The sequence below is a fragment of the Eptesicus fuscus genome, chromosome 2 (assembly GCF_027574615.1).
Source record: "Eptesicus fuscus isolate TK198812 chromosome 2, DD_ASM_mEF_20220401, whole genome shotgun sequence".
Taxonomy (NCBI): domain Eukaryota; kingdom Metazoa; phylum Chordata; class Mammalia; order Chiroptera; family Vespertilionidae; genus Eptesicus; species Eptesicus fuscus.
In genome coordinates, this window is record NC_072474.1 from 83,895,594 (window position 1) to 83,918,616 (window position 23,023).

Genomic DNA, 23,023 nt, shown 5'->3' on the forward strand with positions numbered 1-23,023 from the left:
TATGTTCATAGCAGCACAATTTACAATAGCTAAGATTTGGAAACAGCCTAGGTGCCTGTCAGCAGATGACTGGATCGGAAAACTGTGGTACATCTACACAATGGAATACTATGCTGCCATAAAAAAGAAGGAATTCTCATCATTTGCAGCAACCTGGATGGAATTGGAGAACATTATGCTAAGTGAAATAAGCCAGTCAATGAAAGAAAAATACCACATGATCTCACTCATTTAGGGATAGTAAAGATCATTATAAAGTGATGAACAAAAAGATAGATACAGAGACAGTAAAGCATCAAACAGACTTTCAAATTACAGGGGGAAAGTTAGGGAGAGGTGGGGGAGTTATGAAATCAAACGAAGGACTTGTATGCATGCATATAAGCATAAACAATGGACGCAAAACTCTGGGGGGGGGAGGGCATGTGTGGGTGTGGGGTGGGGGGGTAATGGTAAGATATGTACACATATAATACCTCAATAAAAAATATTTTAAAAAATAAAAAAAAAGTAAATTAATCAGAAGAAATATTTTAATATTGCTATTCACCCTTTCTCAATAATAGAAGTGTCAGAGATTAAAGAAAATTAGTAAAATTTATATGAAAATAATATACAAATTAATAAACAGACATGATATAAAATAAAAACATGATGTAAAAACAAAAAACATGACATAAAAACATTAATAAAAACAGACTGACAAATTGATTAAACTTATTTTAATATCTCCCTGTATACCACATTAAGAGTAAAAACACCTTCAGAGTGCTTGACTAATTTCCCTTGTAATGAAGTATTTACAACCTTAACTTTAATGTCACATGCTCTTCGAATTCAAGAGAAAGCAACATATAACTGACCATGTCTGAAAACAGGTTCAGGTAGGAATATTCCTACTCTGTCTAGAGTTTGTCCTTGTGATTTATTAATAGTCATCGCAAATGCTGGCATCACAGGAAACTGTCTTCGAATTAATTTAAATGGGAGGCCAGTGTCAGATGGGGACAAATCACTTCTTGGAATCAGAACCACCTCTCCTTCCGCAGATCCTGTGAATACTTTAGCTTCGATTATGTTAGGTCGCAATCTTTTGATAATAAATCTAGTACCATTACAAAGACACCATTTACTATTAAGATTGATTTTCAGTAGCATGATGATTGTACCTACTTTCAATTTTAATTTATGACACGGCATTCCTGAAGGAGTAATACTATTAAGAAATTCGATGGGAAAATTTTCCTTTTTGGCATTATCTGTTGAATCGATGGAATCATCACTCAGATAGGTGTGAAAATCTCCATCAAGTATATCCAAAATTTCTTCATTTAATTTATGAAAGTGCTCATTTTAAGGACTAAGAAATCCACGATCAAGAATGACGGATTGAAACACACACGTGCTATTGGCACCAGTGAGAGCTTTACATGTATCGTGCATGCGTGAGTCAACTTTTTTTAAATTGCCAGTGCTCAGCATATGTACTGGCCAGTCCGTCAGTAGGATGGTTGGATGGACGTATAGTCGGTCACTTAGCTTTTTATATATATAGATGGACATGTAAGAACTTTTTTTGAGTAATGATCTCTTAAGCATGTAACAGATCTAATAATAGCAAACTTCAATTTTTTTGAAAATTTCTTTATTTCAGAGTCATTGCCACATGGTCACATAATTTTCAAAATCTGAGTTTATGATTGATCATTACAAGATCCCTTATCATATACATATTAGAAAGAGGGAAAAAGTTCTGTACAATGTTTAGTAGTTACATGATTTATAAGCAATAGTGAATTAGTGGAAGCTGAAATATTCCCAATGCATTACTCATAGGATAACCACTCACAAATACAAGAAGCTAGGCAATAAAGGAAAATTGTTGTCATAGAAAAAATGCTAAAGGCATTTTAAAAGATAAATGCTTTAAGTTAGTACACAGCCTATTGATTAAATAAAACTGTTATATAAGTTGGTACTTTTTGCTCTTGAATATGTGTAGTATTATCCATTTATAATGGTGTTATCCATTTATTTGACATTTAAATACATAAAGTTTCAAGGCTGGGTTCTCAAAACAGTTGCTGATATTTTTGATAGTGTCTAGTATACTCAGAGTGCTTTCTTCATTTATCTTTTCTTCTTTCATAAAGTTTAGTGAGACTGTGCAATGCTGGAGCAATAATCCAGAATGTCCTGAATAGTGAATTCCATTGTAACACCAGATCCAGGATAACAGCGAGCTATCAAACCTTCAAAGTGCTTGTACTGGCGTATAAATTCATCCTGCATGGAGTGCCACACCACCTATTATAAAAACGAAAATAAAAGTCATACTCTGAGTGGAAAGAATACACAATCAAGCATGTAGAAATAATGTCAAGACAATCTAAAAATTAAGCAGAGTGTAATAGTGAAAAAACATGCATCCTAGCTTCTTCTACTTACAAGATATGTGTGTTACACCATCACTCTGTGCCCTAAGTTCTTCATCTGTAAACCGGGATAATAATAATAATAATAATAATAATAATAACAATAATACCTTTCTCCTAAGTTTCTTATGAGGATTAAATACTGAGTGAATGTAGTAAAGTGCTTACAACAGTGACACAGTAAGCACACATTACATTTTAGCTATTATTATATCTAAATATCCAACACAGATGTGGAGATGCATAATTATGTATGGAACTAAGACTAATGACTAAATGAAATGCAATAGTTAATGCTTCAATTTCATTTCAAGGGAAACTTTAAAATTCCTTTATCTAAAATTGATTATATAAAACACTGCTTGATGACATAGTGGACACACCAAGATGAGACAGAAGGATTATCTGCAATCCAAAGAATATATAATCTATAGACAATTATTGAGATAGAATCTGATATACACATTGACATATTAGTTAATACTAGGTTACATTTATTGATGCTTACTCTATCAGTACAGTACAAAGTACCTTATGTATATGTTAGCCTATTTAAGTCTCATGACAACCTGGTGGAGGAAGGTCTACGATCATCATCCCTGACAGTTGAGGGACTGTATACTTCCAGGAATTTTCCTCATAAACCCTAAATCTTGTAAATCCAAAATTCCTGCCAATTTAAGACTATTTACTAAACAGTATTACGCTTTTTGCTTTTCATCTTTTAGCTCACAGCATTTCTGTCACCTGAAGTACTACTCCTCCCACTTTATCTGTTAAATTACTATCTTACTTTCAGAGGCTAACACAAATGTAATACCCTACACCAGTGATGGGCAACCTTTTGAGCTTGGTGTGTCAAACTTCGTCAAAAAACTGAGCATAACTCGGGTAGTGTGTCACTTTGAGGAAAAAACATTATTTCGCAAATGTTTCATCCTCAGGAGCAGCAAATGTTTCATCCTCGGCATGCGGCTGCCTTAGCGGCTGCGTGTCATCAGAAATGGCTACGCGTGTCAGTGCTGACACGCGTGTCATAGGTTCGCCATCACTGCCCTACACAAAGCCTTTGATGATGCTGAAATCAGAATTAGTCTTATCTCTGGGACTTTCAGTATGGTTTATAAAAAATAATGGCTTGATTTGGAGTTTCAATCTGGCTCTCCCATCCATATGCTATGGGATCTTGGTCATAATATGCCACCTTTATAAGCTTTGATTTTCTCATCTATAAAATGTCAGTGATAATAGTAATGTCTACCATATAAGGGAGGTATTATTTCCACTTATCAAATAAGAAAACTGAGGCCCAGAGAGGATAACTAACTTGCCCAAAGTCAAGTTAGTTTAATCTGGACCCAGATTATGAACCCATTTCTATCTCCAACCCAAGCTCAGAATCATTCCACTGCACTATACTATATCCTACTTACTCCTCTCAAATATGAAAAATCCCCCCAAGCCCAAACAAGAGAAACAACTTAATGCCTCAAACAATAAAACATAAATGTAAAATATATAGGGAAAGCCATTAAACTTACATAAATCGAATTCCCTCTTTCCTCAGAATTCATTAATTTGGTCTATACTTTACGGAACTTTCCTCCTGCACTAAAATTAAAAAATCTGTAGCATTTCTAAATGAATATTTTGGAGAACAGCAATATATGTAAGCATGTGCAATCTAGGGTGGTTAAAAGAACTAAGCATACCTGAAGTAAATTCTCCTCTTCACATAAATGTTTATCAACCTTCTTGTAGAGGTTATCTAGACCTTTTTTCACTTCCTTTCCAGGATACTCTTTAATAACTTTACGAAGTTCTTGTTTGTTAAACGCAAGTTGATAGCTTACTTCTTCCTCTCTTATACCCTGTGCTACACGAGCTTCAACGCCTTCAAAGAAATGCTTTAAGGAAAGGAAAAGAAATAATGGCTAAAAGTTTTTATTTTCACTTAAATGTAAAAAAACCCTGATTATAAAATAGTATATATTCACTATGTAAAAACCAGGCAATGTGTAAAAATATAAATGATAAAATAACAATCACCTATTATGCTACCACTCAGAGATAACCACTGTTAACATTTTAGATTTTCATCTAGACTTCTTATGTGTGGGGTAAATAAATCTCTCTATATAAAAGCCTAAGTGACCAAACGACTGAATGACCAGCTGACCAGTAGCTATGACGTGCACTGACCACCAGGGGGCAGACGGTCAATGCAGGAGCTGCCCCCTGGTGGTCAGTGCGCTCCCACAGCGGGAGTGTTGCTCAGCTGACTGACGGGCGCCTGACACCGTCCTCACGGCTGGTGAGCGCAGCTGCGGTGGCCCAAGCCTCTCCCACCTCCGCAGCAGCACTACTGAGTGGCAGTGGTGGCAGGTGCAGTGGGTCTGGATTGAGTGGCACGGCACCTGGCCTGGGCTCAGGCTCCTCCTCGGCCGCTTGCTGCTTTGTGCACTACTACATCCCTCGGGGGATGTTGGACTGCTGGTTTCGGCCTGTTGCTGTGGGGATCGGGCCAAAATCAGCAGTATGACATCCCTCGAGGGGTCCTGGATTATGAGAGGGTGCAGGCCAGGCTGAGGGACCCCACCAGTGCACCGGGCCTCTAGTCCACATATATAAAAGCCTAAGCGACTGAATGACCATTCGACTGGTAGCTATGATGTGCCCTGACCACCAGGGGGCAGATGCTCAATGCACAGGCATGGAAACATGGAACAGACTAATGAATCTCAGAGTGTGGGAAGAGACTAACCAAAGATCTTATATGCATACTAGATGTGCCTGGCCTGTGGGGATCGGGCCGAAACCGGCAGTCTGACACCCCCTGAGGGATCCCGGATTGTGAGAGGGCGCAGGCCAGGCCAAGAGACCCTACAGGTGCACAAATCTGTGCACTGGGCCTCTAGTGAGATTATAATTTTTGTGTGTTGTATTTTCCACTTAATATTTTATGATTCCTTCCCCTGAAGTATAAATTTTAATGTCTGCATTGTATTCCATCCAATGACTGAACTACAGTTTATTTATGCATTCCTCCAGTACTGGATATTTAATATTTTTTACTTTTTTCAGTGTTGGCAAAATCTACTCAGATTTAAAAAAAACAATCTATTATAAATACAGTTGTCATAAATATCTTTTGTACATCGGTATTTACTCACATTACTGATTACTTTCCGGCATAAATTTCTAGGACTATACTTCCTCAGTTGAGGAGTATACTTGAGAAAATATTCTGAAGATTTTTCATATATACAAATTTTTGTCAACAGTATCTGAGACTCACATATAGCAGTCTTACCGTATTACTATGAGCATTATCACAACTTAAAAAAATAGTTGTCATTTTGATGAGTGAAAAAAGTTTATTTGTTGCTTTATTTACAATTATTTGGCTATCAATGAAGTTAACTTGCTTTCATATGTTTAGTACTCTATTCAGAATTGTTGCTCATTTATATATGGGAGTCTCAGTGCTTATTTATTTTATTTTATTATTATTACTTTTTTAAATTTATTGATTAAGGTGTCACATATTTGTCCTCATCCCCCCATTCCCATCCCACCCCTCCCCACGGATGCCCCACCCCCCTGTTGTCCTTAACCATTGGTTAGGCTTGTATGCATGCACACAAGTCCTTTGGTTGATCTCTGTCCACTACTCCCACCCTTCCCTACCCTCCCTCTGAGGCTCGACAGTCCGATCGATGCCTCCTTGTTTCTGGGTCTGTTCTTGTTCATCAGTCTATGTTGTTCATCATTTCCCCTAGATGAGTGAGATCATGTGTTACTAGAAATATACTTATAAGAACCGAATGTGAGACGAGCAATAATAGTAATGCCGACAGGCAAATGAATCAGTCTGCAGTAAGTTTCTTTCTGGACCAACAGTTCTTTTGAGACCCAATTTCCATGTCCACCAGTTCCTTATGTGTACATGTCAGCACTGACTTTTCAGCTCTGGATGGTGGACAAATGGTGGTAATGCAGGTCCGACTCCCTCTGGTTTGGTCTCACCCGGACCCAGGGGAGCGGCCTCACCCAGACTCAGGTGTGCGCGGCCTCACCCGGTCCCAGGATCCAGCCTCACCCGGACCCAGGGGCGTGTGGCCTCACCCGGACCCAGGGGCGCGCTGCCTCACCCGGACCCGGGACCCAGCCTCACCCGGACCCAGGGGTGCGTGGCCTCACCCAGACCCAGGGGCGCGTGGCCTCTCCTGGACCCAGGTGCACGGCCTCACCCGGACCCGGGATCCAGCTTCACCCAGACCCAGGGGCGCACGGCCTCACCCGGACCCGGGACCCAGCCTCACCCAGATCCAGAGGCGCACGGCCTCACCCGGACCCGGGATCCAGCTACACCCGGACCCAGGGGCGCGTGGCCTCACCTGGACCCAGGGGCGTGTGGCCTCGACTGGACCCAGGGGCGCGGCCTCACCCGGACCCGGGGCCCAGCTTCACCCGGACCCAAGGGTGCGCAGCCTCGCCCGGACCTGGGGGCGTGCGGCCTCACCTGGGCCCGGGACCCAGCCTCACCCGGACCCAGGGGCGCGGCCTCACCCGGACCTGGGACCCAGCCTCACCCAGATCCAGAGGCGCACGGCCTCACCCGGACCCGGGATCCAGCTACACCCGGACCCAGGGGCGCGTGGCCTCACCTGGACCCAGGGGCGTGTGGCCTCGACTGGACCCAGGGGCGCGGCCTCACCCGGACCCGGGACCCAGCTTCACCCGGACCCAAGGGCGCGCAGCCTCGCCCGGACCTGGGGGCGTGCGGCCTCACCTGGGCCCGGGACCCAGCCTCACCCGGACCCAGGGGCGCGGCCTCACCCGGACCTGGGACCCAGCCTCACCCGGATCCAGGGGTGCACGGCCTCACCCGGACCCGGGATCCAGCTTCATCCGGACCCAGGGGCGCGCGGCCTCACCCGGACCCGGGACCCAGCCTCACCCGGATCCAGGGGCGCATGGCTTCACCCGGATCCGGGATCCAGCTACACCCGGATCCAGGGGCGTGTGGCCTCACCCGGACCCAGGGGCGCGTGGCCTTGCCTGGACCCAGGGGCGCGACCTCACCCGGACCTGGGACCCAGCCTCACCCGGATCCAGGGGCGCACGGCCTCACCCGGACCCGGGATCCAGCTTCACCTGGACCCAGGGGTGCGCAGCCTCGCCCGGACCTGGGGGCGCGCGGCCTCACCTGGACCCAGACCCAGCCTCACCTGGACACAGGGGCGCGTGGCCTCACCCGGACCCAGGGGCGCGTGGACTCTCCTGGACCCAGGGGCGCGGCCTCACCCGGACCCGGGACCCAGCCTCACCCGGATCCAGGGGCAGTGCTTATTTATTTTAAAAAGATCTTGTATATTAAATATACTCATTGTTGTATTGTTACACATATTCTTTGTAGGCTGTCTTTTAAGTATATATGTACATTTTTTGTTTTTTTAATCCACACCTGAGGATATGTTTATTGATTGAGAGAGAGAGAGAGAGAGAGAGAAACATGATAGATATAAGAGGGAAATATCAATTGGTTGCCGCCTGTATATGCCCTGATGGGATTGAACCTGAATTTTGTGTATGGGGACAACAGTCCAACCCACTGAGCCACCTGGCCAGGGCTATTTGCATTTTTTAATATGTCATTTTATTGATTGGTGTGTGCCTTTATTTGAGCATTATACACTATGATTTAATACTGACAAACCAAATCCCCTCTCAATAATTTCCTCTAAAATTTTCTTAGCAATTATTATTTGTTTATTCTTCATTAAGTTAATTTTTGATAAGTCTATTTCTGAGGTTTTTGAAAATTTATTTCTACATAAACTTTTAACTGGTCATTATGACATAAGGAAATAAATTGTTTTTTGATATACTTATTTTGAATCCTACCACTTTACCAGAGACCAATCATTTTAGCATATTATAAACAGGTAATTATAATCTTGACTCTATCTTTTATTTATGTTTTAGGTATTATTGCATTGGCGAGAGCTTCCATAACAATGTTAAATTAATAAAGGCTCTAGCAATGTTTCTGCTTTAATTTGATTTCAAAGGGAATGCTTCTAATATTATAGTTAAGTATCACATAGCTTTAGGTCTGAGATAGACCTTTTCCCCTAAAAGTCCTTAAGTTTTATAAGGTATTGATTCTGCATTTGATTAAAGGTCGCTTAAATATTTCTTTGAATTGTTGACAACAAATACATACTTTTTATTTTGCCTTTAATTTGAAGTTAAAAACTTATAAAAGATGACTAATCACATTGTGGACAAAGTTAGTTAGCAGGGCCCATTTCAGCTTATACAGTAATCTTAATGTCGTAGATAGTATCTACAACTAAGTGAAATGATGCATAATGAAACCAATTTTACCATAGGCTAATTACTATGAATAAAACTTAAGTTCCTTGCATCTCATCAACCTTAGAAAGAAACAACATTGAATGAAATGACCTTATTCAAGGACCTGCTGTGCTATGTTGCAAAGTTTTCTAAAACCATCATTTCTTAATTTTAATGACTGAACTTGCTGTAAGGAATGACTCAAGTCAGGAAAGGGAGGGAAAGGCAATGCACAAAACAATTTTTGGTCTTTCTTTTACCTTGATAAAATTTTGAAATCTTCATCTGAAATAGGGATAAAGGTTAGTTAAAACTTCAAGCAAGTTTATTTACTTTCAGTGTCTTCATTTGTAAAATACAGATAATACTATCTTACCCCATGTCATTGTTTACAAGAATTAAAAGAAATGATGTATACAGAGCATCTAGCAGTGTTCTGGCAGCTTTAGTAACTGAGTCTCTCTTCTTTCCTTATCCTCCTACATTCATACATGTAGCAAATTTAAGATGTCTGTTGTGTTTTTCATAAGTAAACATATGTATATGTATTCAAAACCAGGAAAAAGATACTAAGTGAAAATATACTTACATTTAGTTTTTCAAGAGGTTGTCCTAAAGAATAAATGACATAAGACTGCAGGTGATCTGTGTATTTTTGTTTGGCTTCTTTTTTCTCAGCTTCTAGACATGAGATTTTCAAACGAGAAAGTGTTGCAAAAATATGGTGAAAGTTTTCCATCATAACTACATCCCTGGGGGTCTTCTGGCTTTCATTAGCTACTTTCTCCACTAAATAAAAACAGAAAAACAAACAAACAAAAAATATCCTGATATGAGTATTGACCATATTTAGCTATAAAAACATTTACGTGATGTTTTTCATCTGTAAGTTTAAGAAGTAAGCACATTTCTGGATTGAATAAAATATACTGCACTGAAGGATCTTCACATCCACCTAAACCTAATAAAAATATCATTCTAAAACAGTCCCATATATATTATTATGCAATAAATGTGGCTTTTCAAATCTGTGGGGAAATGATGAGTTATTCAAAATGTGTTAGGACAACCAGCTGAATACATTTGGGTTACTATTTTTACATCTTTCAGACAAATAAATTCTAAATTGCCCAAGTACTTAAAATGTAAAAATAAAAAAATGAATATGATCATAAGAATTAAGAAGAAATAAAGCTAATTAAAAAAATAATTTTGTGATGGTATGACCTTCCTAAGAAGTCCCCAAAACTTACAAGTAATAATAGGAAAAGTGGATAAGTTTGACATAAAATTTGAAAGCTCTTACACTGTAAAAAATATCATAAGTAAAGTAAAAGTATAGCCTGTTAATTTGACAAAGAATAAAAAAATTGCTAATACCTAGTAATCTTCATTATTGGTACAGATGTGACAGAAACTTTCACCAACTGCTCACTGCACTAAATTGACCTCTCTAAATGGCAATTTGGCAAAAGCTTTGAGATATATACAAACCTTTTGACCCTGCAATTCCATTTCTAGTAATTTACCCTAAGGAAATTATTGGACAAGCACACAAAAATATATGCAAATTGGAAAGAAACTAAATGCCTATTAATAGGTGATCTGGTGATAAATACTGATACATGGAATACTATGTAATCATTAGAAATGAGTATGATTATCTATGTTAACTAACAAGGAAAGACTTAGACTATAATCTAGCAGGCTCCAAAACAGTGAGTAAGGTATGATACAATTTTTTATATTAGAGAACATACCCATATAATATACGCACATTTATAAGAGGAAAAGAGACATACAGAAAAGTTTATATGAAGGATAAAAATTAAATGGTATCTCTGCATGAAGAGATTACATATCATCTGATTTTTAAAATCCGCCTTCTGATTTTGGCAGTTGTGCAATGAGCATATGCTACTTCAAAATCAGACAAAGCAAAGCTACTTTGAACTGTAAAAGAAATATCAACCATACAAACACTGAATCGTGTAATTTATCTATCTTTCCCCTAGGCCTACTTCTGCTGAAAATATGTTAAGTGCAATTGGTGAAATGATCCTACCTCTTGTCAATTCCTGAATACATGCACTTAGATAATTTATTTCAAATTAAATGACACGTCACACTGTTTCTCTGTAATTTAATTGGGGGATCTGACATAGGAAGACAGTGAATTATAGAAGTTTAGCATTAATCTACTTCATATGACAGATATGAGAATTGAGGTCTACAGAAGTGAATTGATTTGCTTCAAGTCACACAGACATCATTGCTTATCATCTTCGGAAGACTTGCTAAAATGCATATGTAATCTGGGAGGTCATTTTTTGTGTTTAAAAAGTGAATTCAGTTTTGCATAGTGATAAGCCCATATGAATTCTAAAATCTAAGTGCTTCCTGATGAATATGAGTAAGTTTTATGTGCTGTTTGTTTTTCAAATTTCAGAAATTTTTAATTTCAGAAAATTAAAAAAAGACTATAGAATATGAAAAACAATGAACATATTTGCATTCAGCTTATGAGTTACCAGAAATAATAAAAACCAACCAAAAAATTCTTTAGAACATAACAAAAGCTTACCGTTAACAAATACTCCTCTGATAAGTTTAGTATATGCTTTATCAAGATCTCCACGACGCTCAGCATTTTTGAAGATTGATTCTGCAAGCCCAGCAAATTCTTCAAATTCAGCAACAAATGGAAGAATTCCTACTTTACTCTTCTTTGAGATCTTTACTTCTTCCATTTGCCTTATTTGGTTACTCTAAAGTTAGGCAGAAAGCAAGGGAGAGAATTAGCTAAGCAACTTAAAACAAGGTAGTATAATCAAATGTACACATCATAGAAGAATATAATTTAGTACCTAGAACAATTTGAATGCTTACCAATTAAAGATTAATACATAGGGATAAGTAAGAAAACTATTGCTATAGGTTAAAAAGTAAATATATTTAAGAAAATAAAGTCGCCCTGGGGTATGTCCAGTGGTTAGAGCATGGACCCACACACCGAAGGGTTGCAGGTTGGATTCCCAGTCAAGGGCACATACCTGGATTGCATGTTAGATCCCTGTCTGTGGTCAGGGCACAGGCGGGAGGCAACCAATCAATGTGTCTCTCTCTCTGTCTCCCTTCCACTCTCTCTAAAAATCAATGGAAAAAATATCCCCGAGTGAAGATTAACAAAAGAAAATAAAGTCAAGGGGAAAAAAAATCCAGATTACTTAAAACAACATTTAATCAAGGCCTATGAACCTTAAGTTCTTTGTTCAAAGTAAAAACAACCAATAAACATTTTTATCATTTATGAAAGATAGGTATAGGCAATTGTCCATTCGGGGGCACAGCTGATACCAGAACACATACAGAATCTCTCCAGGTTTCTTCTAGTTGGTGCCCAAGTGGCCAAGTTCCAGGACCATAGCCATTTCCAATTCTCATTAACCTAAAATTTCTGTTTGGACAAGTTCTGTATTTTTGGGGTGTGAAAACAGAGAGGGAGAACAGGCATTTCTACAATGGATTTCGATTACAAAGTTGGTTTTCCATGTATGTACGTGCTATGTATTTTAAATTAGTTCAGGAAAATGCTTATGTATGGATGGTGACAAAGTGCAAAAGGGATGTTTCATATAGACAGAATCTAGACATCTGGGTTCATAAAGATCCATGGAATTCAATTATGGTTCTGTGTACTTCTCAGAGGATCGAAATCTATTCACAGTAAGAATTACATTGCCAAATACTGTTGGAGCAGTTTCAACTTGTATGCGAAATTCCATTGTGTTGAGATGTTGGGGGTATAACTAGAAAACCATATGACATGTGGATTAGAAAAGTAATTATTGAGGCTACAGGCATTAGTATAAGAAAATACTGTGATTACGGTCAACCGTTTCATATTATCTTTACTACTAGTCTACTTCATTAGTATTGATAACTGTGAAGAATGAAAATGGATGTAGTAGAGTCCAGTGTAAGATTCTAGGTACTGAAACCAGGCTGTGGGGTATGAATACCAACTCCATCACTTTTTAACTGTTGATTTTGGGGAAGTAACATAACCTCTCGGAGCATCTACCTTATGTGTGAGAGAGGAGGTTGTGAGGATTAGATAAGATAATGTGTTCGAAGTATTAGACCAGTGCCTGGTACATAGTAAGCACCAATTTGTGAATGTTGGTTTATTGTTGTTATTAAGCTTTATGAAGATTTTTGTTCTGTGTGACATTTAAATGCACATAATATAATTATAGCCTGAATACACTTGAACATTAATAGACAATGTTCTAAATGACAGCTGTCTTTTCTGGCTTTGTAACAGGCAGGAGAGATATTCATGATACATAACCACTTTTACATACCAAGTAATTTAATAAAAAAAACCTTTCTTTAGAATCTGACTTAGTCCAATTCATACCTACAAGCTTACCAAAACAGAAAAAAAAAAAAAATGAAGCTGTTAATGATTTTTCCTTTTCTATTAGAAGGAGGAAAATGATGATTTCTGAAAGTTATTATAAGAACAATTCTTAAAATAGTGATATGATTATTTATTAAAGCTATCTATCTATATAAAACCCTAATATGCAAATACACCGAACAGTGGAACAACTGAACCACCAGTCGCTATGACATGTGATGACCACGAGGGGGTGCATGCGGAACATTGTGGGTGTCAGCCACAGTGGGATGGTGGAGCAGGTGAGTGGGAGTGCCAGACCAAGGCGGGGTGCTGGTCGCTGTCATTGGGGCGAGCCTCTAGTGGTTACTAAACATTCTTTGCCACAGTCCCACCTGGCGCTCGCACCTGCTGCCAGCGCCGGAGCTGCCACTCACACCCACTGCCTGCTCCAATCACCCTGCAGGGCTTCTCCACCTCCCCCTGCTCCTGAGGGGTGATTGGGGCTGGCCAGCTGCTGCTTGCACCCACTGCCAGTGATGGCCCTGCTTGCACCTGCAGCTGGTGCTGGAGCCACCACTTGCACCTGCTGCTGGTGCCCAGCCGCTTGGCACAGTCAGTGGGTGTGAGCAATGGCTGCCAGCCCCGATTACCCCTGAAGGTTTCTTCACCTCCCCCTGCTCCTGAGGGGTGATTGGGGCAGCAGCCGCTGCTTGCAACCACTGCTGGTGCTGGCCCCAATCGCTCAGCGCTGGCCACAATTGCTCCATGCCTTCAGCGGGTGTGAGCGGGGCTGGCACCGTCAGCGTGTAGGAGTGGCGGGAGTGGGAGTGGGGCTGCTGGCAGACAGGGGACCGGGGGCCGTGGCAGGAGGGGCCAGGCAGGGGAGCGTAGGATGGGCCGGGACCTGCTCCTGTGCCCACTGCAGCCTCAAGGCCCACAGTTCCTTTCAAAGTGCACGAATTTGTGCACTGCGCCCCAGATTAAATATAAAATAAACAAAATAAATAATTTAAACTATTAAATGATCCAATTATTAATTTTCTCATTGGAATACGTTAGAAAAAAAACAATAAATTCAAATGATAGTTTCAATTGTTTCATTAACCTTTGGTCACTATTAGTGACCAAGTGGGTCTCTTAAGCAGCTACAGTTTCTAGGCCACCTACTTGCCAAGATTCAGTGTAGAAGAGAAGCTGACTGGCATGATATCATCCAACTACCTCGGTTCATATATATTGCAGCCAATACCCTGCTTCAAGGCATTGGGCGTTTTGAACAGTAGATCCCCAAATGGAGAACTGGAAATCTGTTAAATACATTTACCTATTTTTTGCAATGATTACAATTCTAAGTTATTAAAAAAGAACTTACAATGCATTTGTCAAAGTTCCTTTTGACAGTCACCAAAACATTTCCCAATGTAGTGCTCAGAAAAGAAGCAGGGTCCACATTTTGTGCAGTCCACACATGATGACTCATTTTCACTAGCATGTAAAGGGAGTTAAAGCTATCAATTTTGTCTCCTAATGCAATTAGGTTGTTCAGTTCTGGCTCAATGCAGCGAAATATTTTAGTCATCATTTGGCGGATCATATCTTTCCTGTTCAAAAAACATACAAAATGTAGCAAGTTGTTATAAGCTTCAGGTGTATTCAATCTTTTACTTTAACCCACTGGGCATATACAAAATGACTAAAATATTATATTTTCATTAAAAATGTCTAAATATGATGAACTAAGTATTCTTCAGCAGTTTCCAATATAAAAATATTTTTTAAAGTTAAGTTTTATCACTCAAAAGAACTGTCATTTGTAAAGCTGGGATCCTGAAATGTGCTCTGTGATTTCCAAGAAATACTTGGCAATTCAAATGCTGCTTCCTCCCAGCAAACATAAAAATTGGCTGTATTTTTTGTCCTAGAGCAAAGAGCCATAGAGTCACACAACAGGACAGGCTTTGATTCAGTGAGATGTTCAGGAAGACACCGGGCACACCTGTCAGCGCTGAGTGCTGTCAGGTTACTGAGCCATCGGGGCGCCTCATTGAGCAGCACTCCTCTATGTTAAATTTAAAGTTTATTTTTTCCCAAAATAACAACAGATAGTAACCAATACATACTCAGATGAAATGGGCAATGGTGTGCCAGAATTATGTTGCCTTGATGACGTTCCTCCATCTAGGTCATCTGCTTCAGTCTGCAAAAATTATTCAGGTACTTTATATAATAAAAGACCAACAATTTGACTAGTTTAGATAGCAAAAGCCTGCTCAGTCTTAAAATTCCTAGGAGAGAATACATTATGAAAAATAATGATTTTTAAAGATAGCATCACTGACAGAACTAGATAATTCAGTATGCTACTTAAGAATGATCATGAAGGGCTTTGTTCTTACATTTTTATCTGAGAATTATGGGGAAAGTTGTGTTTATGTGCACATGAGAGGAAAGTGGAAAGACAGAAGGTACAGGAGGTGGAGGGGGGAGGTTGGAATGAGTGGGCAGCTCAACAAAAAACAGAAAACATCCAGAAACAACTTCCAACGGAGAACTAAAAGTTAACCATTCTAATAGAACTTTGGCATTTAAAAAAGCTATCAAAAATTTTTATAGAAGTTAAGAAATAAGCAAATTTACTATTACTACCACCTACAACAACAAAATCCCACCCATTTGAAATAATTTCTCATTCATTTTATGACTGCTTTTAATATGTTGGTCCTTTAAGATGACCTTAATTTTAAAATCACTTTATTTGCTTTGTGCTTTTAAGTTCCTCAAAATATTCTAGCAACTATCTCATTTCGTTTTCTTCTTAAATTTTTGCCACCTGAGAGGCATGCTGAATAGGCATTATAATATCCATTGAACAGATGAGAAATGAGGAAATTGGGGATTAAATAATTGGTTGAAGGTCTCATAGCTAGTTAATAACAAAGCCATAGGAAAAAAATCAGATATGAAACCTCACCTTTTCTTTCCCCCTTCTCCCCCCTCCCCCCCGTCCCACATAGTATATATACTCAAACACTAAACATTTTTTTAAATTTTATTTTTTCTTGATGACTGCTAAAATCGCTTTTCAAAATATGTTTTTTTGCAAAGTAAATTCAGATATTTTATTCCCTCAATAACTTAGATAATGTTTAGGCTTAAGATAGTCTGGAGTATTAAATTATATGCACAGACTATCACTGTTTTTATTGTCTTGTGGTATGACAAAAATTATTTTAGAAGTCCTTATATCATAAATCCCTTCTTTTTCTGTTCTAATATTGAAACTGTGACAACATATTAATTAAGCTAATTATATTACAGATCATATATACTAGCCAATAAACAAACATAAGCCGTACCACAGTTCCAGGCATACTTTGATGTTGCTGTAGTTTGAAAAATTTACTTATGAAGTCCTGTTCTGCTAGACACAGGGGCTCCAGTTCACTGAGTACCTGTTCAAAGATCTAAGAAAACCAAAATGAAAGATCTGCACCAAATACTTAAAATAACATCCACATTTAATTTACTTTTCTGCAGGGACCATAAATGCTTTATCCATAATCTCAACAGTATCTCCAAACAAACTGTTCCAAGACTGACAGGACAGTGCAGTATATCAAGGCATAGCAGAGCCAAAACATGCCTAAAATGAAATTCACAATAATTATTCACTTGAAATTGGGAAAGAGGAATACAGAGACAGACTTTTAAAGCTTATTTAATGCACTGCAGAGAACAGTTCTGCTCCATAAAAGCTGCTATTTCCTCTTTACCTTGTAGTTGCTTAAAGAACTTAGATTTAAGATGCAAGCATTTTATGATTTATAACAAAAAATTTTAAAAAATATATATTTTATTGATTTTTTACAGAGAGGAAGGGAGAGGGATAGAGAGTTAGAAACATCGATCAGCTGCCTCCTGCACACCTCCCACTGGGGATGTGCCCGCAACCAAGGTACATGCCCTTGACTGGAATCGAACCTGGGACCCTTCAGTCCGCAGGCTAACGCTCTATCCATTGAGCCAAACCAGTTAGGGTGATTTATAACAAAATTTAATAAAGCTATAATGTAATTTAATTGATGGTTCACAATTTAGTGGCCATTTGACTAGTATTTTTTTTTTTTTTTTTCAGATTCAGAACAGGAAAGTAAGACATGGTTAACCAAATCTTTGAACACATTTAAAGCAATAACAGACTGCTGTTAGAAAACAAATATTAGTAGTTAAGAAGTACCTGCTATTTTTATTTTACCTTATCAAATTTGGTTCTGTCCGCAACATCGAGATCAGAAGTAGACATGTTTCCCATATCCAATAAGGAAGATGACTGAGATCTGCGATTCCCTGAACTCTGAATACTGAGTTTGTTTAGACTAGAAGTAGATCCAGTTAATTTCCCAGAACTTCCATGAAGACCTAAGAAATAATAAAACTTTTAAAGTTGTGACCTTCATGAATAAAGATCCATAGCATAAATCAGGGCTATCTGGCCCTGTTTTGGTTTTCGAGGGCTCATATTAGTTAGAATACAAGACTACCACATGGGACAGGTTGTGGAGTGTCCTTCTCTTTCATTAACATTTGTGACCTATTCCTGAGCATATTGTAAAGAGTAGTGAAACTACACAGATCTATAGAATAGGAGTAAAAGACCATAAAGATCCCCAAACCTATGTCCTTCTCAGTCTCATCATAAACATAAAGTTGTCTGATGATATCTCTAGACTAAAGTAGATGAGAATTTATTTCTTCCCCATTCAAAAGACATGAATATGATGGTCAATGACCCCTCCCCTGCAGTGTACTAGCTTAACATGACTGTTATATTTCTGAAGAAAACTGCCATTCCCGCCCAGCCAGTGTGGCTCAGTGGTTGAGCGCTGACCTATGAACCAGAAGGTCACAGTTCTATTTCTGGTCAGGGCACATGCCTGGGTTGCAGGCTGGATCCCCAGTGTGGGGCGTGCAGGAGGCAGCCGATCAATGATTCTCTCTCATCACTGATTTTTCTACCTCCCACCCCTCCTCCTTCCTCTCTGAAATAAAATATATATATATTAAAAGAAAAAGAAAAAGAAAACTGCCCTATCCCAATATTACCCTCCTCCAAGTTAAATCAACATATTAGGCTGTACCACATGAACTGACAATACTTGATCATTCTTGCCCTACAAAAAAGTCAATTATATAATAGAATTCAACTTAATACATTCCTGAACCCAGAAACTCTGCTTTTACATTAAATGAATTGATTAACTGCAGTTCTTTAAAAACAAGGAGAAAAAAACACACAACCCTGAAAACCTGTTGTATTTAAAATACAACTAAAACATAATACATCGTTAATGATATAAATATGGGACATCTGGGTTTAAGTATAAACATAGGTATCCATCATTGCCATGAAGAAAAATTATAACAATATGGCTGGACAATATCTTATGTACATAAAAGAATTAAAGGATTCCATTTTTATAAGAAAATATGATACTGTCATTCAGAATTAAGTATAAATACATTTTTAAATTCTTCTTATCTCTCAGTGAACCTCTATTATTTACTGATGGTCAGATGAGACAAATGAAGATACAATAAGGACAATTAAAGACAAATTTTGGTTTCATTATGCAAAATCTGACCACATGTAAAAGAATTTTTATAGTTTCTAACCACAGCCTGAAAACAGAAATATAATGGTTAAACCTTTTTATAAATTTCTGATTATACACCATTTATTTTCAACTCTATTAGATATTCCTTTGATGTAGCCACATCACTACCATCATGTTGGTTTTCTTTCACCAAAGTCTGGCAATAACTCAGAGCAATCAATAGTTTAGGTGTAACTTTTTTTCAAGACAAATAACTAATTTCTAAACATTAAACAAACATGCATTGAGAATACCTACTAATACACTCAGCATACTCACTCTCTGTTTCCTGTTTGACAGCACTTTCTTTTCGAGGAAGTGTAGCTGTGATGGATTAGGTTGCAAGCATCAAAGACAAAGACAAGTTAATAAACTGCAATTTGCACAAACCATGCACAAGAGGAAGTTAAGCTTTAGTTTAAAAGACACATGCAGAGAACCATGAGCATCAAGTAACAAAAGGTGCACGTATGTTTAGTTGGTCAAGCTACTGTTGGAAAAATTATATGAAAGAAAATACTTGTCTTTTCATGTATTATTTTTACTCTAATATTCAGATAAAACTATCTATATTTGTAAAATCACCCCATACTTTTAAATGATTGTTTTAAGTTTATAAAGCTGGTATACTTAAATTTAAAAGACTATATTTGCAAGTTTTGGTTTCTGAAGAAAAAATATGGTTTAAGTAAATATAATACAGTGGAAATTTATTAAAATGAAGCTGTAGATTTAGACATTAAATGTAACAACAATTTCAGATTCCCGGGAAGCTCCTGAAAGGAATCTCCATTGTACTAAATAATTTTACATTACATCTGATAAAAAATGATATGACTGGGGTTTAAAAACCATTTCAAAATATCAAGCTGCACTACTTAGTAACTGGCCTTGTGAACACCTAGAATGAAAGGTTTATATAAAAATACTACTTATCAGGAGAAGAGTGGATGGAAGGGTAAGAAATTGGTTTAATATAGGAATTTTTAAACTTTTAAGGATCATTTGGTTTTATTCTAAAACTTCTGTATATATAATATTTATTCGATGAATTATAGAGATAATCTTGTGAAACATTCTAAACTCAAATTAGAAGTAGAAATGAAAAGCAAAGAAAGAAATTACAGAATGAAACAGAAAATTAAAGAACATAATCTAGAAATATTTAAAAAATAAAAAATATGTCAACTGTCACTGCCAAACTTCAAGGCAAAAGCCCAAGACCAAGTATAAGCTACTAACTTGTCACACTAGTGACATGTATATCTTCTCAGCCTTGGCTTCCTGAAGCTCAAAGGAGTATGAAACAGTAAGGCTGGACATCAAAGTGGCAAGCAAGGACTGGCCAACCTGAACAATACCCCTGGTGGCCTTAAGGTGTCACTATACTAACTCATCAGTTCCAAATCAAGGCCTAATACTTGATATACTTTATTTTTAAGTAGCCAATAAAGAATACAGAATTACTAGTAGTGCCTATTAACTATAATTTGGGGCTCATTAAAAGTTCATATTATTTATCAGAAACAAGCAAAAATCTTCAGGTAAACTTTTAAATATATTTAAATAATCCCCTCTAGACTATAAACATCATAGGGTAGGATCTTTGTTTATGCTGCTTTCTCAGAACGAAGCAGTGCTTATTATATAATAGGCAATCAATAAATACTTATTGAATTTCTAGCCATCGTGAATCCAGTCTTGTATTGAAGACTTCCTTTGCAATCCACAAGATTTCTTAGTTTAGTGGAGAAACACAGAACGAAAAAATGATTTCGGCATACCATTTTAAAGATCTGGGAATATTAAAATAAATATGAGGCAGTAATTATATAAATACATATGTTAATGAATTAAAATAATTCTGTGTCTCTGTGTTATCTTAGCTGTAGAAAGAAAAACTGGTGATTTTAAAAAAGAAATACTAAATTTTATCTGCCTGCCAATTCATTAAGCACAGTTGTAGAATATACTAAAATATCAATCTTGGGGAGAAAATTCCATCCCTCTGAGGATGTCAAAGTAAACCTATTAATAAAAAAGGGCAATGACTTACATAAAGACCTTATCACATGGAAGAGATTCTTTATTGGCATTTTAACCTAATTTTGAATTATTTGAACTAAGTAGATGTTAAAGATCTGAGTCCAGACTGGTTCATAAAGAGAGTAGTCCCCTGAATCTCTATGGCTATATTGACTACAGTTTACTTTTATAAAGTATATTCAATCTGCCTTTCTATTCTTATTAGCATCTATGACCCAGCATTTTCAGAGCAAATAAAAAAGAACTCATTTAAATATTATTTATTACTACTAATTTTGGCTCATTAAAAAGTCATCATTCTAAAATTTCGGGTTTTTATCTTAATTATAATTATTAAAATTCATTTAAACATAATTTGAATAATTGAAAATATGTATTTAAAAATGTTACATTCTACTTTAGAACTTAAGTCATTTGTATTTAACTTGAAATTTATTTTTAAATGCTGAATAACAAGTTAGTTCTTCAAGATGGACCAAACTATTTTTGTCCTCTGAATTCTGTTTGTTTAGTGTTTTCTTATTATAACTGATATCAAAATAACTGAAGTTATAGAACTTTAGAGTACGATCAACCTCCAGAAAGTACTTCCCTATTCCTTATTATTTAATAGATTCATTGAAGATATGTAATTTTAAGTTTTAAAACTATAAAAGTGCATTCTACATGTGTATTAAGTTATTATAAAAATATTTTCAACAAGTTAAGAACTTTTCAAGGGGTAAGAAATGTAAAAATTTAGGTCTCAGGTTAATGCAATACCATTAAGCTACTATTGTACTTGGCCCTGGCTGGGTGGCTCAGTTGGCTGGAGCTTTGTCCCATACACCAAAAGGTTGCAGGTCCAACTCTTGGTCAGGGCACATACCTATGTTTCAGGTTCAATCCCCAGTTGGGGCACATGTGGGAGGCAATTGATAGATGTTTGTCTCTCACATCAATATTTCTCTCTCTCTCCCTCTCTCTCTTACACCTCTCCCCCTACCTCTCTCTTTAAAATCAATAAAAACTTATCTTTGGGTAAAGATTTAAAAAATATTTATTATTGTACTTGATTTAAATTATATTTATATTATGTCATTTATTTTAATGTGAATTTTAGGCTTGATAATCAATTTTGATACTGGGATTATTGGCCTCTTCAGGAGTTAATTTTAAAAAGATTTCCCTTTTAACTCTAGTTTTCATATACTGTAGAAGAGTACTCTCAAAATAAAATGATTCACTAACAAGTGGTGACAGATATACTAAATGAAAACATTAAACATGTAACTACATTAATATTGTGTTTACTTAAAAAAAAGCATAACATATTCACAGTGAAACATTAACAAGAATATAAACACACTGCTGTTTAATAACAATTAACCTTTAGGATGAGTTAGCATTTCTGTTTCCAAAAGCCTATTGTCCCAAGATTCTCATCAGTTTCATTACCTAAGTGTATTTGTACACAGATTCAAACCATTTCAAAAGCCTGGACTCCTAGATTCAATATATTAGTGTTGTATTAAAAACAAACAAACAAACCATCCAGTGAATTACAAAATAATTACCCATTAAAGACAGTCTTCTCTGTCCTAAAGAAAAGAATGGAAAGATGAGCTATCAATTTCAGTCCTGTTCCCCGATTACTGAAGTTGCTTAGGGCATAGGCTCCTTTCAACAAGCAAATGCTAAACTCATTTTTCTAAAGGGAGCTATGCAGACACACTGAGGAGTACACATTGTAGCCACTTAAGGCTAGGTTTTGACTTCATAGGCACAGAACTCCATCCAAAAGGAACCCCAGAGATGAGTACATGCAACAGCAGAATGTGGCCTTGGCAAATCACATTCCTCACAACTTAATACTTTCACTGGTTATCTTTTCAAATCATGTTTTGTTTTGTTTTTGTCCATTTAACATATTTAGAAGCAACAACAAAAAAATAGGCTTCAAAAATACATCTTGGAAAAACAAGGTATAACCAACCACAGAAGAAATTTTGGTAACATATTTATAGCCCGTGGGCAGGAGATAAAACACTTACAAACTTTCTTTTTGATGCAAAATAGCCAGTGAGAAGTAAGAAGCCAGGAATCACTTTCATTCCTGTGGAGAGCAATGACTT

General features: G+C 37.5%; 1 protein-coding gene across 3 annotated transcripts in view; it reads right to left on the minus strand.

The window, feature by feature from the left end:
* Window positions 1-1,611: 1,611 nt before the first annotated feature.
* The window catches only part of EXOC1 (exocyst complex component 1), a 55,085-nt gene continuing 33,673 nt past the window's right edge, over window positions 1,612-23,023 (minus strand). For 2 of the 3 annotated variants that reach the window (XM_008140320.3, XM_054728930.1), the window contains 9 exons: window positions 19,143-19,187; window positions 17,465-17,628; window positions 16,566-16,673; window positions 15,330-15,406; window positions 14,582-14,810; window positions 11,386-11,569; window positions 9,391-9,590; window positions 4,148-4,342; window positions 1,612-2,307 (listed from right to left, as the gene is read on the minus strand). In XM_008140320.3, the coding sequence (XP_008138542.1) occupies window positions 2,155-2,307; window positions 4,148-4,342; window positions 9,391-9,590; window positions 11,386-11,569; window positions 14,582-14,810; window positions 15,330-15,406; window positions 16,566-16,673; window positions 17,465-17,628; window positions 19,143-19,187 (1,355 nt within the window). In that variant the 3' untranslated portion in view covers window positions 1,612-2,154. The remainder of the gene's footprint in view (window positions 2,308-4,147; window positions 4,343-9,390; window positions 9,591-11,385; window positions 11,570-14,581; window positions 14,811-15,329; window positions 15,407-16,565; window positions 16,674-17,464; window positions 17,629-19,142; window positions 19,188-23,023) is intronic. The other variant, XM_008140321.3, reaches the window with a different exon arrangement.